The following is a 15,814-nucleotide window of genomic DNA, read 5'->3' as shown; positions in this document are numbered from 1 at the left end:
TTCCTCGGCGCGGCGCTGCTCCGGCGGGCGGGCAGCATGGCGGCCGTGGAGACGCGCGTGTGCGAGACGGACGGCTGCAGCCGCGAGGCCAAGCTGCAGTGTCCCACCTGCATCAAGCTGGGCATCCAGGGCTCGTATTTCTGCTCGCAGGTAGGCGCCCGCGCCCTCGCGGCTGGGCAGCCGTCGGCGGACCCTCCCCAGCGCTCCCTCCCGCCCGCCGCGGCGGCGGGTCGGACGTGCTCCTCCCCTGCCCCGGCCGCGCTTCCGCCTCCCCGACCCGCGGCGCCGCCGCCCCCTCCGGCCCCGGGGGTCCCGGAGCTCGCGGGACGCGTCCGCTGCCGCCGTGTGGGCCGGGGGCGGGCGCCGACTTGTCCTGGGTCGCCGCGGCCCGAGGGCTCCGCGTCAGCGGCCGGTTCCCGTCGTGCCTTTTCCGCCCGCGCGGGGGCTGCCAGGTGTGCGGCCGCCCCGGGCAGGTAGCGACGCCCAGGACAGGGGCAGCCCCGGGGTCGCGAGTCGCCGCGGCCGCCGCTCCCGGCGGGCGCTGGTCTCGGGCGCCTGGGTCCGCGGGCCGGGTGGTCGCTCCGGTCCGGGCCGGATCGGGGCGGAAGCGACCCGCTGGGCTTCGCGGGGTGGGCTGCCCGAGGGTCGCGGAGAGGAGGAACGCCAGCCCCAGCCCCGCTTCTTTGTGTTTTACTCCTGCGCTTTGACACTTGAGCAACTTTGGGGGTGGGGATACAGGGGATCGGCGCAATTGCTGCTTTTCCTTTGGTGTCCACAATTATTAATTTAGGGAACTGTGAGTTAACGGGATGAACCGTCCTGCTCTGGTACTGAATTTCCCACTGGGTGAAAAGGACAGCTTCATTAAGGTCGCGCTTTAAGGTCGTATTTTAACAAGTTGCGTGCAGTGGGGCAAACCCGGCGTTGAGTGGGGTCCCGACTGGAGCGTGTGCTCGTGTTCGTGTTTACCAAAGAGTGTTGCTGCTGCGTTTCCAGACCCGGAACGCTGGCGGGACAGCAGGAGTGTGGCTCTCAGTCTCTTACTGGCCAGGTTCGTGGAAGAGAGGCACGAGAATACTCCGGGAATGCTCCGATACTCCGGTATCGAGCTGGCAACGTCCTGGGGGCAGGAGGGCGTGAACAAAGTTAGAAGGCCTGGTCAGGGCCCTGCCTTTGCCAGTGAATGTGTGATCCTGAGTTAGTCAAGTTACTTAATCTTTCTGAGCTCCAGTGTTACGCAGTACAGAGGGAATGCTGATGTAGTTCACGGGGTTTCTCTAAATTATCCAAGGAACATGAAATGTAAGGCTTTTTATTTTTAAAGGATGTCAGTAAAATTGAACACCGCCATATATAAATGTATAAGAATGGAAGCAAATATATGAACACAATGATACAAATACTATAGGTATTTTCAAATATTAAATGTGTTAAAAGATTATATATAACCATAAGACATATAAAATAAAATCCTTAAGGTCACAACACTTGTAGATAATCTATTGTAAGAAATCTTAGCTTTGTTAAATAGGTCTTGTTTTTAGATAGGATATGATCTTTGACCTTGTTAGTATCATTTGGAAAAAGTTGCACGTGGAAAAGAGTTGCTTGATCTAAAAATAGTATTGGGACTACTCAACATGTTAAACCAGGTACAGGTTCTTTTGATTCTTTAAAATTTTCAAATTCTAATTTGTTGAGGCCTATGTGGAACTACTAGAAAATAGTAGCTCGCTTTTGGAAATTGTTACCATCTGAGTTGAATAATGTGGTCTACACTGTTTAAAATTAGGTGGCATTTTGTAATGATGAATGAATTAATATGTACTCACATTTCTCTAAGATGTAAAAAAGATATCATAAAACCTTGTTCATCAAGCATAGGTGACATTCCGTAGAAAGAAGATTGAATCACCGGGGTTTGTGGAAAAATGCTAGACACATTTGTGAAAACATGCACGATATTTTCCATGTCGTAGGGTTGTGGATATTACATGTTGGATTCTGCAGGTACGTTTTTGGTACCACGGTTGTACCTACAGTCACATATATCCAGAGTAGCTCTCACAGCTGTCTCTTTTTCTTCATTCCTCTTACTGCCTCCTACGGTCAGTTTTTAAAATTTCTCACCAAGTCAGTTGTAATAGTCTCTTAATTCATTTCTCTACTGTAATTCCTTATCTTGCAAAAAAACAACCAAACAAAACCATAAGTTATTTTTCCCATAGTCTGATTATGCTTATCCCCCCAAAAGAGTCCCGTTGCTTCAGGATTTTAGCCCCAAATTCAGGTTGACCCACAGTGTCACCTAGCTTCTGAAATCACAGATATTCTTCCAGTCCCACCTTGAGACCTTGATCAAGTCATTGTAACTTTGCCTAAAACGGGTTCCACATCTTTGGTTTTCCTGGCCACTTCTCTGATCATTTTCACTAAGAGCGGTCTGTCTTCTCTCTAAATCAGAAAATGAATTTCATAAATGAACTATCTTATCTTGTTCCCTGCCCTGTCCTCATTTCCCAGTACTCTGCTTCCTGTGCAGTAGGTGGTCAGTAAATGTTTGAATTAATGGATAAATGCATCAAAAGGCAGAATAGAGAGGTAGACTGCTACATCTGAATTATGACTCCATCGTTTACTTACTAGCTATGTGACTTTGGGCAAATAACTTCTCTGTTTTTCAGTTACACTTTTTTTTTTTTTTTTTGAGACAAAGTCTCTTTGTTGCCCCAGGGTAGAGTGCAGTGGTGTGATCATAGCTCACAGCAACCTCAAACTCCTGAGCTCAGGTGATCCTCCTGCCTCAGCCTCCTGAGTAGCTAGAACTACAGGTGTGCACCACGATGCTGGCTAACTTTTATATTTTTAGTAGAGACAAGGTCTCCATCTTGCTCAGGCTGGTCTCTAGCTCGTGAGCTCATGTGACCCTCCCTTCTGGGCCTCCCAGAGTGCTAGGATTACAGGCATGAGGCACCTGGCCTGACTGAGTTACATCTTTTTAAAATGGGGCCATAAATAGTACCTACCTTGGTGGCTCATGCCTGTAATCCTAGCACTTCGGGAGGTCGAGGTTGGGGGATTGCTTGAGGCTAGGAGTTCAAGACCAGCCTGAGCAACATAGGGAGGCCCTTGTCTCTACAAAAAAACCCCAGAAAAATTAGCTGGGTGTGGTGGCAGGCATCTATATATAATCCCAGCTACTCAGGAGGTTGAGGCAGAAGGATTGCTTGAGCCCAGGAATTTGAGGCTGAAGTGAGCTATGATCACGCCACTGCATTCCAGCCTGGGCGACAGAGGGAAACCCTACCTCTGAAATAGATAGATAGATAGAACCTACCTTAGGGTTTTAAGGAAGAGTAAATGCACTTAGTACATTGGTAAACTAAATAAATGTTAGCTCTTTTTATTGCTATACTGTGCTTATATTTGAGAAGGTAGAACTATTTTTACCTCAGATGCTTAATTTTAAGAAAAGTTTTGGTTCTTTCAGGGAGTAAAACCCGTTTTACTTGAAATCGAGCTTTCCAGGAGTTCCTGATGTTTGATTGTATTTCTTGGTAGAAGTGTCCCGTCTTATTTGATATTTTGTGTATGTCTTGTCTTGAGTTGTGTGTCAGAGGTTTGTGAGGATGGAGGCAGCGCTCTACTCCCCTTGATGTTTTCTGAAGTGCCTGGGCACAGTGGGCGCTCATTTCACTAAATGAAAGAGGAGAGGTCAGTGGGCCTGCGATGGAGAGCAAAGAAATTCTCCGTTTGCATCATCCTTTGTAAAGGCTGAGTAGTGTACAAAATAATTATGGATGTGCTGTCATTTATTTATTCACTTATGGTTGAATTTAGCTTTCCAGGGTTTTTTTTGCCTCTGATTAAATTAGCGAATAGCATAAGGCATTTGTTATGTTGTCCTGTGTTAAAGGATCAGCTGGGAAGCACCTGAGTGAGCTGCAACCGTTCACGTTTGTAGGTATAACAGCTTAAAAGGTAGTAAGTGTAGCGTAAGTGGAAGGAGACCTGGGTTTCAGTCTTTGCTCCCGGGTCCTGGGATGCGTCATTTGTAAGAGGGGGCAGGTGGAGCATTCTCTTCGTGGGTTGAGGGGAAGACAAATAAGAGCATGCAAACAAACGGCTTTGCACAATTTTCAGTAAATGGTTTCATTATGCATATAGCCTTATATACAGTACTATTAAAATGAGTTCCAAGGAAGGTTTAAAAATGTTTGAGGAAAAATGTTACTTGTTTATAATCATTTCGGACAAATTCTTGTAACAGGTTCTTTCAGAGAAGGGTGGCAAGGTAACGTGATTGAATCTTCAGGAAGAAAATCGAGTTGAGCATCTTGTTAGGTGGTAGTTGGACGGTGAGGAAGGAATGGCCACTCTTAATAGGCAGCATCCTTGAGATGAGTCCTGCCTCCGAAACTGTTTCTCCTTCCGTAACAAAGTTCCTGTCCATGCAGAGTGTTTCTGGAATTCATCTTCATCAATGGAGATATTGCCATGTTGTGCTTTATTTATAAATTTTTATTTATGAATGTGAGAACTTTCTTTAAATTCCTCACATTCCTTCAGACCACCCTTAGATATTGCTGTAAGTTAACTGAGTTTGGGTGCAAATGTTGTAGCTTCTTATACACAAAAGGATAGGATGAAGGTATAGAGGGGTTCTGATTGTTTTTACAACAAAAATAATTTCACTAATTGTTTATCCTAGAAAAATAGGAAATAGAGTTGAAAACAGTTACCCAGAGATAATTTCTGTGAAACTTTTGGTGTATATTCTTATCAACATATTTGCATATTCTTTTTAAATTTTTTTATTCAGTTTTTTTTTGTAGAGATGGGTTCTTGTGGTGTTGTCCAGGCTAGTCTTGAACTCCTGGCCTCAAGCAATCCTCCCACTTTGGCCTCCAAAAATGCTGGGATTACAGGTGTGAGCCACCATGCCCAGCCATACATATTTGCGTATTCTTATTCTTACATACGTGTATGTGCATATTCATGGATATGTTTTTACAGACATGGCACCATAATATATTTAATCTTACGGAATTTATATCATCCTTTGTAAAGACTGTTGTGGATGTACTGCCATTTATGTATTCACTTATGGTTGAATTGAGTTTCTTTTCAATTTTTTAACTGCTCTTTCAACTACTCTTCAGTATGTGTCCCTGGAAATTTAAATCATTTTTACTTACTCATAGAATAATGTTAGTTCTGGTACACGGATCCGCAGTTGAATCGTCCCAAGCTGACTCTGTATCCTTGTTCGGAACAAGTCTCACAGTGTAGTTAGTGGATCATCGTTGGTTCGAGGGCCATCTGGGAGTTGGTGGGGTTTTAGTATGAGTTATGTTTACATTGCAGTAGAACTTGTAAAAAAAAAAAAAAAAAAACAAAAACAAAGCAAGCATTATGTGATTGGTAGGTAATCAAAAGTTATACGTCTTCACTTGGAATTACCTTTTTGGAAATTGAAGGGCTTTAGGAAATAAACGTGATCTTACACTGTTCACCTATTTTGTGGATTGGAAGTCAGTTTTTTTTAGGTGAGTCTTTTTCAGATTTGGCAAAATTTTTAATTGTGTCTTAATAAGTTTGGTAGGGGTGACAGACATAAGTGCACATACCCGGCTCTCCTTGTCAGGAGGGAAAGCGGAGGCAGGTTAACTGCTTCTCTGTTGCTGTAATAGCAAACCCTCTTGGATGTAATGTAGGGAGGAATACTTTATAGAGCAACCACTGGGCTTCACTTTGTGTTAGAGTTTTAATGTAATGGAATATAAATATAATTACAACCTTTTCTGCTTGATCCTGAACCTTTCCTGACCTCACAGTTTTAACACGAACCATTTTTTTATTCGTGTTTGGGCAGGTACTGCTCCCAGCTCAACGATTGTAAGTGTTTTTATTTTCATTTCTTTGGTTAGTATCAGTCATCGGGCTTTTGAATGAAGATCAGTTCCAAACACTCAGTAAGCCAGGCCTGCCTTCCGCAAGGTGTGTCTTTGGCAGCAATAGTTGAACTCAGGAGAGGGACCCCGTGAAACTTACCCCGCACGTTGTAAGTTATAAATAGGTTCTTTCCTGTTTTTGTCTTCAGTAACCTGTCTTATTGAAGGCTCAGTAGAGACTTCTTCCTGATATCCCAGAGCTGTGCCTTGTCTGTAAGCCCACTTTGGGAGGTTGAGGTGGGAGGGTCCCTTGAGGCCGGGACTTTGAGACCATCCTGGGCAACGTAGCGAGACCCTGTCTTTAAAAAAAAAAAAAAAAAAAAAAGAGTGGTTAGGGTATAAATGATAAGTGAAATTACTTTAGCAGTTTATAAAGTTATAAAGTAGGAGGCAACAGAGACTTCTTCCTGTTGTGTGAACCTGTATTTAATGATTCTGCCTTGATTTAAGTGCAACAGGGCAACCTTTTACATCAGGTTCTGAAGATTAACCCTGTCTTACCCATCAATTTATGAGCTTAAATCATTCAGTAAAAATAGGTAAATGTAAGTGCCATTAGGTTTTAGACACGATATGAATTTTTTTTTTTCCTGAATGAGGATTTATTTTATTACTGATTATTTTGGCAGCTGGTAATAGGGATGGGTTTAACTGTTTGAATACTGATATCTTTGCACTGTTCACTACTAAACAAATGGTAGGGAAAAATGTGAAGGCAGTTATATGAATAAATGAGTATTGTGTTTGAATTGATCTTTTAAGGGCCATAAAGTCAGGATCTTTGTATGTATTTTTTTCTAAATTGTTTTTGATGTTGAGTAGAGTAAAAAACTGTTTGTAAATCATCCATAGGATCTAAAGAAACATGATACGGTAAATGCCTGTGTACCTACCATCTAACTTATTAAAAAGAACAGTACCAGGAAAATAAATGAAATCAAAAGGCTCCTTTGTGTCCCTCACCAAAGAGGTACTCCATATCCTGAATTTTGTGTTTATCATTCATTTGCTTTTCTGTATGTTTGATTCCTTAAATGCTATATTGCTTAGTTTTAATGTTTTTTAAATTTTTTGTAAATGAAATCGCTATGCATACTCTTTTCCACATGCTTTTTTGTTTGACAGTATGTTCCTGAGATTCATCCATGTTGCATATAGATAGCTCTAGTTCATTCATTTTCATTGTCATGTGGTATTCCAGTCAATTAATGTATCATAATTTATTCTGTTAATGGAAATTTGAATTGTTCCAGGTTTTTCTATCATAAACAGTGCTGCTCTAAACATTTTGTCCCTAACTCTTGGTGCCTGTGCGTAAGAGTTTCTCTTGGATAACCTAGGGGGAAAATTCTGGGTTGTAAGATGTGTTCAGTTTCACTTTGATGATACCAATTTGTTTTTAAAAGTGGTTGTACTATACTCCCATCATCAGAAAGTTTACATTGTTTCATATTCTGACTAGGACTTCATATTAACAGGCTTTTTTATTTTTGCCAATCTAGTGTTACTTATGAATAGCAGCATTCACTGGACTGTTTTCATATAGATAAACTTATTAAAATTTAAAAGGGTTTAACTCTCCTCAAGGGGCTTATGTTGTACTTGTATTGAATGAAAGTACTGGGGAAGAAAGAGATAAATGACAAGGTGATGCTAGTAAAAGTTACAGACAAGCAGCTATTTTTTTCCTCAATTTTTTTTACAACTTATATTGAGAGTTTCCCTAGCTTTTATTGTGAAAAATTTCAAACAAATAGAAAAGTTGAAAGTAGGATAGTATAACTAATTGCAGTATACTCATCACCTAAATTAACATTTGGCTTTGTTTGTTTTATTTACATGTGCTTGTGTGTGTGTTGAGTGTGTATTTGTTGAATCATTTGAGAATAAGTCAACTGCATATATTAAATTTTCAGCATGCATCTTCTAATGACAAGGGCATTCTTCTTTCTTAACTATAATGCCATTGCTACACCTAAGAAAATTAACAAGAATTCCCTAATACCATCTAATGGGCCAATCTTACTCAAATTTCTCTATTATACCCCAAGTATCTTTTATAAAACCTTGTTTGTTTTGCTCACATATAGCATTTGGTTGTTATGTCTCTTAGTCTCTTTTAATTAAAAAAAAAAAAAAAATTATTTTTATTTATTTATTTATTTTTTTTGAGACAGTCTCCCTCTCTTGCCCAGGCTAGAGTGCCGTGGCATCAGCCTAGCTCACAGCAACCTCCAACTCCTGGGCTCAAGCGATCCTCTTGCCTTTCAGCCTTTTGAATAGCTGGGGCTACAGGCACGCACCACCACACCTGGCAGATTTTTACTATTTTTAGTACAGAGTCTCACTCTTGCTCAGGCTGGTCTAGAACTCCTGTGCTCAAGCAGTCCTCCTGCCTTGGCCTCCCAGAGTGCTAGGATTACAGGCGTGAGCCACCGTGCCTGGCCTAGTCTCTTTTAATTTAAAACTGTCCTCTTATCCTTATTTTCATGATGCTGACTTTTTGAAGAGACTGTTACACATTTTTGATTATCTGATTATTTCCTCATAGTATCTTTAAGTTGTTCTTTTATCCCTTGTATTATCTGTAAGTCCAGATGCCTTGTTAGGTTCTGGTTAAACACTTTGACAAGGCTCAAAGGTGCTGCTGTGCACTTCATACTGCATCGTGGCAGGAGGCATAGAAGGTCTGGTTGTTCCACTCCTGCTGGCACTAAGTTTGATCACTTGGTTAAGGAGGTTGCTAGCAGATCACCACTGGAAATGTATTACACATTTTTTTACTTCCCAGTTAGCACGTACTCAGTGGAACGATACTCTGGCACCTTGAGAACATGCATTTCCTCAACAGTTTTTCTCCTAGTGGTCCTAGCATTCATGATCCTTGCCTAATAATTATTTCAGTGGAGCTGCACATGGTGATTTCCCCCCTAATTCTGTCATTTAATAGCTGATTTTATTGTTCCTGTAAGGAAGAGTTTTCCCTCATCAGCTGGTGGTCGAACTATGTTCCAGCAAAAAAGCTAGTAAAGTATCCCTACTAGGAAGGTAGGCGATGACGGCATACAGTCTCTTCAGTGGTTTCTCATTTTCAGTTAAGGACCCCTGGACTTTGTTCTTTCTGATGTTCAAGTCTCAAATTTGATCAGTGGTACCACCTTTAAAGTGGTTTTTATTAATATGTCCTTTCGAGTCTCCTCCATGAGTCTCTGCACACAGGACAAATCAGATTTACCTTGTGCTTTCCCCACCTCAGATCTGGAATCAGTTTTGTTCTAAGCAGTCCTGGCTGCTGGTAGGAGCAGTCTGTAGAAATCTCCATCTGGGGGCTAGGTATGCTTCTTCCTGCTGCAGGAGCCGTGCCTCTGGAGGGGTAATGACATCTTCAAGGACTTTTGCTGATGTGGAGGACACAAATAAAACAGCCAAAGGCGGTTTTTCAAGGCCGCACATTGAATAGGTGAAAAATGGTATCAGTGAAGACAGGTTCTGAAAGTCCTCCTGAAAGAGATAAGTTAAGAAGGGATATTGATAAATATAAAGTGCAAATAAAATAAATGAGGTGAATAAAAAGGTGTGCATTGAGGTGAAGGAGAGGACATTCTCTCCAGGGAAAGGATGTGTTTATGGAAGTAGTGGGAGCAAGCTGAGGCATGTGTGTAGTAACAAGTTGTTAGCTTTACTTTGGTGAAGAATCCAAGGGCAGAAATACAAGGAAATGAAATAGCTGTTAGTAGGGATAGAGGCCTTGCTGCTCAATTGAGTGTATTTTTTTCAACATGTAAATATATCCTTTTTTATTATAAAAAGCAGTATATGATCTTTGCAGATTTTTAAAACTGAAGTGTATAACGTAAAAACTATCATAATCCTAATATGCTAAAAGAATCTCCACAGTTTAGTTTCTTTCCAGATTTTTATATATGTTGTATATAGAGCTGCAGTCCCCAACTCCTGGTCTGTGGCCTGTTAGGAACTGGGCCGAGTATCACTGCCTGAGGCTGCACCCCCACCCCACCCCGCCCCCAACCCCCCGAGGACAGATTGTTTTCCATGAAACTTAGGAACTGGGCTAAGCTTCATTTGTATTTACAGCCGCTTCCCATTGCTGGCATCCCTGCCTGATCTCCACCCCCCACCCCTCCCGGGTCCATGAAAAAATTGTCTTCCGAGAAAACTGGTCCCTAGTGCCAAAAAGGTTGGGGACTGCTGATACAGAGGATAAGAGCATAGATGCTGTTATCTTTACCTCTTTATACTATACGTTTGAAGTTTGTCCAGGTTGTAGATTGTGGTAGGAAGGAATAGGTGTGACCTGCATTTTCTTGACTTCACGATTGCAGGCCGTGGAGGACACAGGGAGGGTAAAGGGAACACAGTGAAGATCCTGGCCCAGGAGGGAGAAACCAACCGTCAGGGGCCCTTGGGCAAACCTTAGTGTCCCTGGAGCAGCGTGGTTTGATCGCTACATAATCCTAGGGATTTCTTCCCCTCTTCTTAGCTTTTGTCTTCTCCATGTCTTATTTTATGTCTGGAAAGAGAAAACATTTGTAGGAATTTGTTGATTTTCTTAATATTTTTTAATGATTTGAGTAACTTTGAACTGTTTGAAGAAGAGACTATAAAAATCAAAGCATAAATAAGATCTATGTTCAGTTGAATTACTTTTCTACTTTATTACTTGAGTTCTTTACTTTACCTCAGTTTTTTACTTGAATTCATTTTCCCAGTTTGTTACTTCTTAGTAGTGGCTGAAATATGTTACATGAACATATTTTCCAAAATGAAAGGTCGTCTTTTCAGTTATTCATTCTGATCAGTCAGGTACTTACTGGAACCTACCATGCCAGGCACTCTGGCTCTGGGCAAGTGTGGTAAACTTCCTACAGTCCTTGCCTCACCCAGCTTATAGCCTTAGGGCTGTGGCGTATGGTAAGCATAGCCCCTGCTCAGATGGATGGTATGATTTTAGTGTGTGTATGACCGATTGGGAATCTAACTACTGCAAAAATGTTCTTTGTGATTTTTTCCAGTGTATGATTGATTGATTGGGTAATGGCTCTTTTCAAATACTTAAATAATTTGATAACATAAAATTGAAATATGACTGTTTAACATATAGGGTTCTTGGTTATTTGAAGTAAAGTTTAGATTAATGACTTTTTGAAGTGAAATTTTGAATAGGCCTCATTTCTTAAGCTTTTCCCAAATATTTAATTTGCAGAGTAACAGATTTTGGTTTTTGCAAATAAAGTTTCCAATAACTATTTCTTATATACAACGTTTCTTAAAATGTTTCTAATTAAGGAAGGCCTGACATTCATTTTCTTGTTTGTTCTTTTAGGAATGTTTTAAGGGAAGTTGGGCTACTCACAAGTTACTGCATAAGAAAGCAAGTAAGTGAAATCACATATTTTTATATCATTTGTCTTAGATGTAGCTTTTGTGCCAAAAAATAAGAATTCTTCGAATCCTGAAAGTGTATATGTGAATGTTCTGAAAGTATAATCCTGAAAGCTAGAATTACGACGCATTTTTAATTGTCTATGATGTATAGTCATGTAAATAAAAGGTGGCTGAATGATACCTTTGTTGATCTTGTGTCACATGTTTAACGTGAGCACTTTGCAGGTAGCTGCTGGAACACGTGGCTCTCGCTTGAGCAGCACCTGGTCGCGGCCCTCATCTCGCACCCTCTGGTCTTTGCTAGATAGAAGTGGTTGGGTGTCGTAGGCTAGGGACCGCGAGTTACTTGGTTTCATTTAGCCAGATCCCTTTGGCTTTTGTTTAGTTTCAATTTATATTGCTTTTTCTACTCAAAATTATATTACTTTGTTTCTTGCTGTTTTAATGTAATTACCTACAATCAAATCTTTAATTTTCTTTTTTGAAGTTACTGTGTGTGACATCACAAAGTAAAACTTTTGGCTGCTTCTTAGCTCTATCGCTGTCAGTCACACTGATGGAGCTGTGATTCGAGTAGCCTTTCCTGCCCCACCTAATTTGTCCCATAAATTCATGTCGTTAGCGTGGCTTGTTGAAGCCAGCTTGGAGATTGACAAGGGCTTTCTGTTCTTAGAGCATTGCCGGATGACGGCTTGGCAGACAGCTCTTAGTGTGATGTTTGATCTTGGTTTCTTGTAATCATCTACCTGTGTATTTTTTAGGTGTTAGCTGATTTAGTGAAGTTTTATAGATTGTTTTTACCAACACAAATCTAATTGAGGTCAGCCAAACCATCATTTGAGGGAAAAGGAAATACAAATTTTAAAAAGATGGATTTTCTGTGGTTGTGTGAAGTGATGTCTACATTTAGTTGAAGGGCCAGGCTGCTGTGGGAGGAAATGTGGTCAGGGAGGAAAAGTGATGTGAAGAAGTGTAAGTTGATCAAAGCGTAAAAGACAGGATTTATTGATTTATTGATTTTGATTTGTTGCCTCAAATTAAAGCGTGGAGATGGGTTTAAATAATGCCATTTAACTTGATTCACTCACACATTACATACTGCATTTATAATGTTCTGGGCATTTTGCAGAGCTCTTTGAGCCATTTATTGGCCTTTTATACCCAGGAAGGTAAAGCATCGGGAAGTACAAAGGGTTGAGGTTAAACAGTATGTTGGTAAAAGAGCTTAGAATAGGTCTTCACCGCAGGTTTGCTAACTCACTGGTGTCCTGTTTATTTGATACTTGCTATCTGAGGGCAGAGCTCTTCTATTGTGACCTACACTGCAAGGGAATTAAACAGCAGGTGTTTCCTATGTAAAAAGAACATAATTGCTACCACACTGGACTTAGGCTATTTGGATTTTACTTACACCTCTAGTACTTCTTGTAGAAGGTCCCCTGTTGGATCTTTTGGGGTGGTTTTCTTCGGTGGGTGAGCCTGATGTTCTCAATCCCCATGGGCTGTGTTGGAGAGAGAGAGAGAGCCCTCAGCTGGCCAGCCCTGTGTCTCTCCACACCCTGATATATTGACTCCACGTACACTGTGGGTGGCGATCCTAGAGGAGCGGGTGGTTCGGGAAAGGGCGACCCCCAGAGCTAGGAGGAAAGAGTATGGGGAAAGGCACTGGGGAAAAGGAACGCTGGGCTAGGAGGGAACCAGGGCATCTTAGAAGTCAGCATTTTATTCCAAGAAACAATAGTGAGGTAACATCTAGCAAGCAGTTCTTGTCATGAAGATGATACATTGAGGCTTTTTCAAGTGTAATGTTTACTAATCTCTGATTAAGAAGGCCTGATTTACATCTGTGCTCATGTGGGATATTGGTCTATAATTTGGTTTCAATGTCATTGACTGGTTATGGTATTGGAGCAATTCTGGTCTCATGAAATAAAATAAGAAATATTTCCTCTCCTATTTTCTGGAAGAGATTGTGTGGAATGGGTATTATTTCTTACTTAAATGTTTGGGTAGAATTCACCAGTGACACATCTAGATCTGGAATTTTCTAGATTGAAGAAGCTTAATTTTTTTGTGCAGCTTGTAGGAAATTTTCAAGTGTGAGTTAAATAAATGACTCAAGGACAGAATTTATTTTTTGTGTGTCATAGTAAAGAAGACCAGTCAGACTGTAAATCCCTTAATTAAAAATAAACACACATATGCTGATTCTTGGGTGCAAAGTGTACTTAAGTAGCATTTACTTTTAGTCTGATCTCTATATACGTTGTAGTTCCTTACCTCTCTAGACTGTAGTATTCTACACTTTTTTATTTATCACTGACATATTGTGTTTTTTTGTCTCTCATTTTCCTGAAGTAAAAGGTGGAAGAATTTGATAGATAATCTTTTGGATAGACAAAGATATGATAAGATCTCCATTTAATATAAGAACCCTAAAGAATACTTTTTCTTCTACCCCCTATCCCTCCACATGAATGTGCTTGAAGATGTCATGTAACATGTCAGATCTGGCTCCACCGAGCTTTGTGACCATGGATTGCTCCAAGCCTCCCCTCCAAAATGCTGAAATCATAGGTTTGTTGTGAGGATTACATAAGCAAATCCATGTACAGTGCTTAGCACGTGTACCATGCCCAGTAAGTGCTCAACAACTATTTAGTTATCATCTCTGGAAGAACTGAGTCAGATTTTGATTAGGAAATCCTGTCCCAGGCAAAGCTTAGCCAGGTGCAGTTGTTCTGCGTCAGCTGACTCGAGGCAGCCTGCATCGAACCTGTTGAAGAGTAAAGCCTGGATGCGTAATGAACTTGGGCCAGACCTCGCAGGTATCAGGTGCTCATTGACACAACCTGCGTCCTACCTGGGCCTCTGTTGCATTGATATTTGAAAGCCTTAGGGGTGTGTATTTACAAGAACCTGTACTTTCGCAGCCTTTTTAAAAAGACCAGTTATTATGCAGTTTTGCCACCAACTTCAGCTTAGTTCAGATTAGATGACTAATGTGTCTAGCATTTTGAAGGCTCAGGTCAAATTGATCCTAAAATGTAACCTAACTTACTTTTTTTTTTTTTTTTTTTTTGAGAAAGAGTCTCAGCTCTGTTGCCCGGGCTAGAGTGCCGTGGCGTCAGCCTAGCTCGCAGCAACCTCAAACTCCTGGGCTCCAGCGATCCTTCTGCCTCAGCCTCCCAAGTAGCTGGGACTACAGGCACGCGCCACCATGCCCAGCTAATTTTTTCTATATATATATTTTTAGTTGTCCAGCTAATTTCTTTCTATTTTTTTTAGTAGAGACAGGGTCTTGCTCTTGCTCAGGCTGGTCTCGAACTCCTGAGCTCAAAGGATCCACTCGCCTCGGCCTCCCAGAGAGCTAGGATTACAGGAGTGAGCCACCACGCCCGGCCCTAACTTACTTTTTCAGTGTATATTTCCACAAGTAAATTATATCTAGATATTAGAAAAGAGCTTGCCATATTTCAACCTTGTCTAGGTAGCTTTTGGGCTATATTATAATACTTGTCTACTTTCCATTTTCGTTTGAGTATAGATTGTGGACAGGTAGGAATTCAGATCAACAGGAAGCCTTGAAAGATTTTACACCCTTTGCTGCTCCCTCCCCAGGAGTGTGTTAAAGCAAAAAACCTGCATCTTGATTGCTATTCTCTCCTAGGTTTCAGGAGAAAATTATCCCTGAGGCTCATGTTTCAGACAGAATCACTTAATGCAATTCATCGCTGAAGCAGGCTCAGGTGGCCTCCATTTGGAAGTGTTTTCTGTTATGTTTGACCCTAGTGGCAATGAATGGAGCCCATTTCTGTCCTGTGATGAGAAACAGTTTTCCTATTGATGTTAAAATTCACAGTAGCTTTCTTGAACTCCAGAGGGGAGAAAGATCTTTAAACTTCAGTAGCATACCTTCTTTGCTATTCCTTTACCTTATGTGTAATAGTATAAATGTGTTCTCCTCCAAAGTAATGTGAATGGATTTTCTATCTTTTGCATTCTTGTCAATTGTACCTCAAGGGCTTTTCCATCCAAAGTTGGCCACGTGCTCTTAGGAGGGAGCACTGGACTGGAACTGGCATCCTTGTATCACTGCCATTGCCTCAGTTTCCTCTTCTGTAAGATAAGGAAATTAGCCTCGATTGTCCATTATATGATCGCATCTACTTTCTCCCATTCTGTACCTTAAATGGATTGTTTAAGGAGGCAGTTTTGTTTTCCTCATACACTTCTAAACTTAGTTTGAAGTCCGACTTTTAAAGCGTATATCTCAGCAGTATTCCTAGGGGGAAAAATAAAACTTGTGATAACATGACAGTAATCAGGAAAAGACCTGTATGCATGGGGAGATGTCTAGGTCAATCCTTGGTCTGGGAGGGACTTGGGTTCCTTATATTTAAAGTCTTAAGTTAGTGCTTTTATTTCAGTGGAAGTTAGTACTTTGTGGATAA

The 15,814-nt window shown here is 41.2% G+C and overlaps 1 protein-coding gene across 1 annotated transcript in view; it reads left to right on the top strand.

The window, feature by feature from the left end:
• The first annotated feature begins 16 nt into the window (after positions 1-16).
• Positions 17-15,814, top strand: part of METAP1 (methionyl aminopeptidase 1) — a 43,892-nt gene continuing 28,094 nt past the window's right edge. The window contains exons 1-2 of the mRNA XM_069485330.1: positions 17-150; positions 11,299-11,350. Of these exons, the coding sequence (XP_069341431.1) occupies positions 37-150; positions 11,299-11,350 (166 nt within the window). The 5' untranslated portion in view covers positions 17-36. The remainder of the gene's footprint in view (positions 151-11,298; positions 11,351-15,814) is intronic.

The sequence above is a fragment of the Eulemur rufifrons genome, chromosome 13 (genome assembly GCF_041146395.1).
Source record: "Eulemur rufifrons isolate Redbay chromosome 13, OSU_ERuf_1, whole genome shotgun sequence".
Lineage (NCBI taxonomy): Eukaryota > Metazoa > Chordata > Mammalia > Primates > Lemuridae > Eulemur > Eulemur rufifrons.
This window is presented reverse-complemented; position numbering and strand designations above follow the sequence as displayed.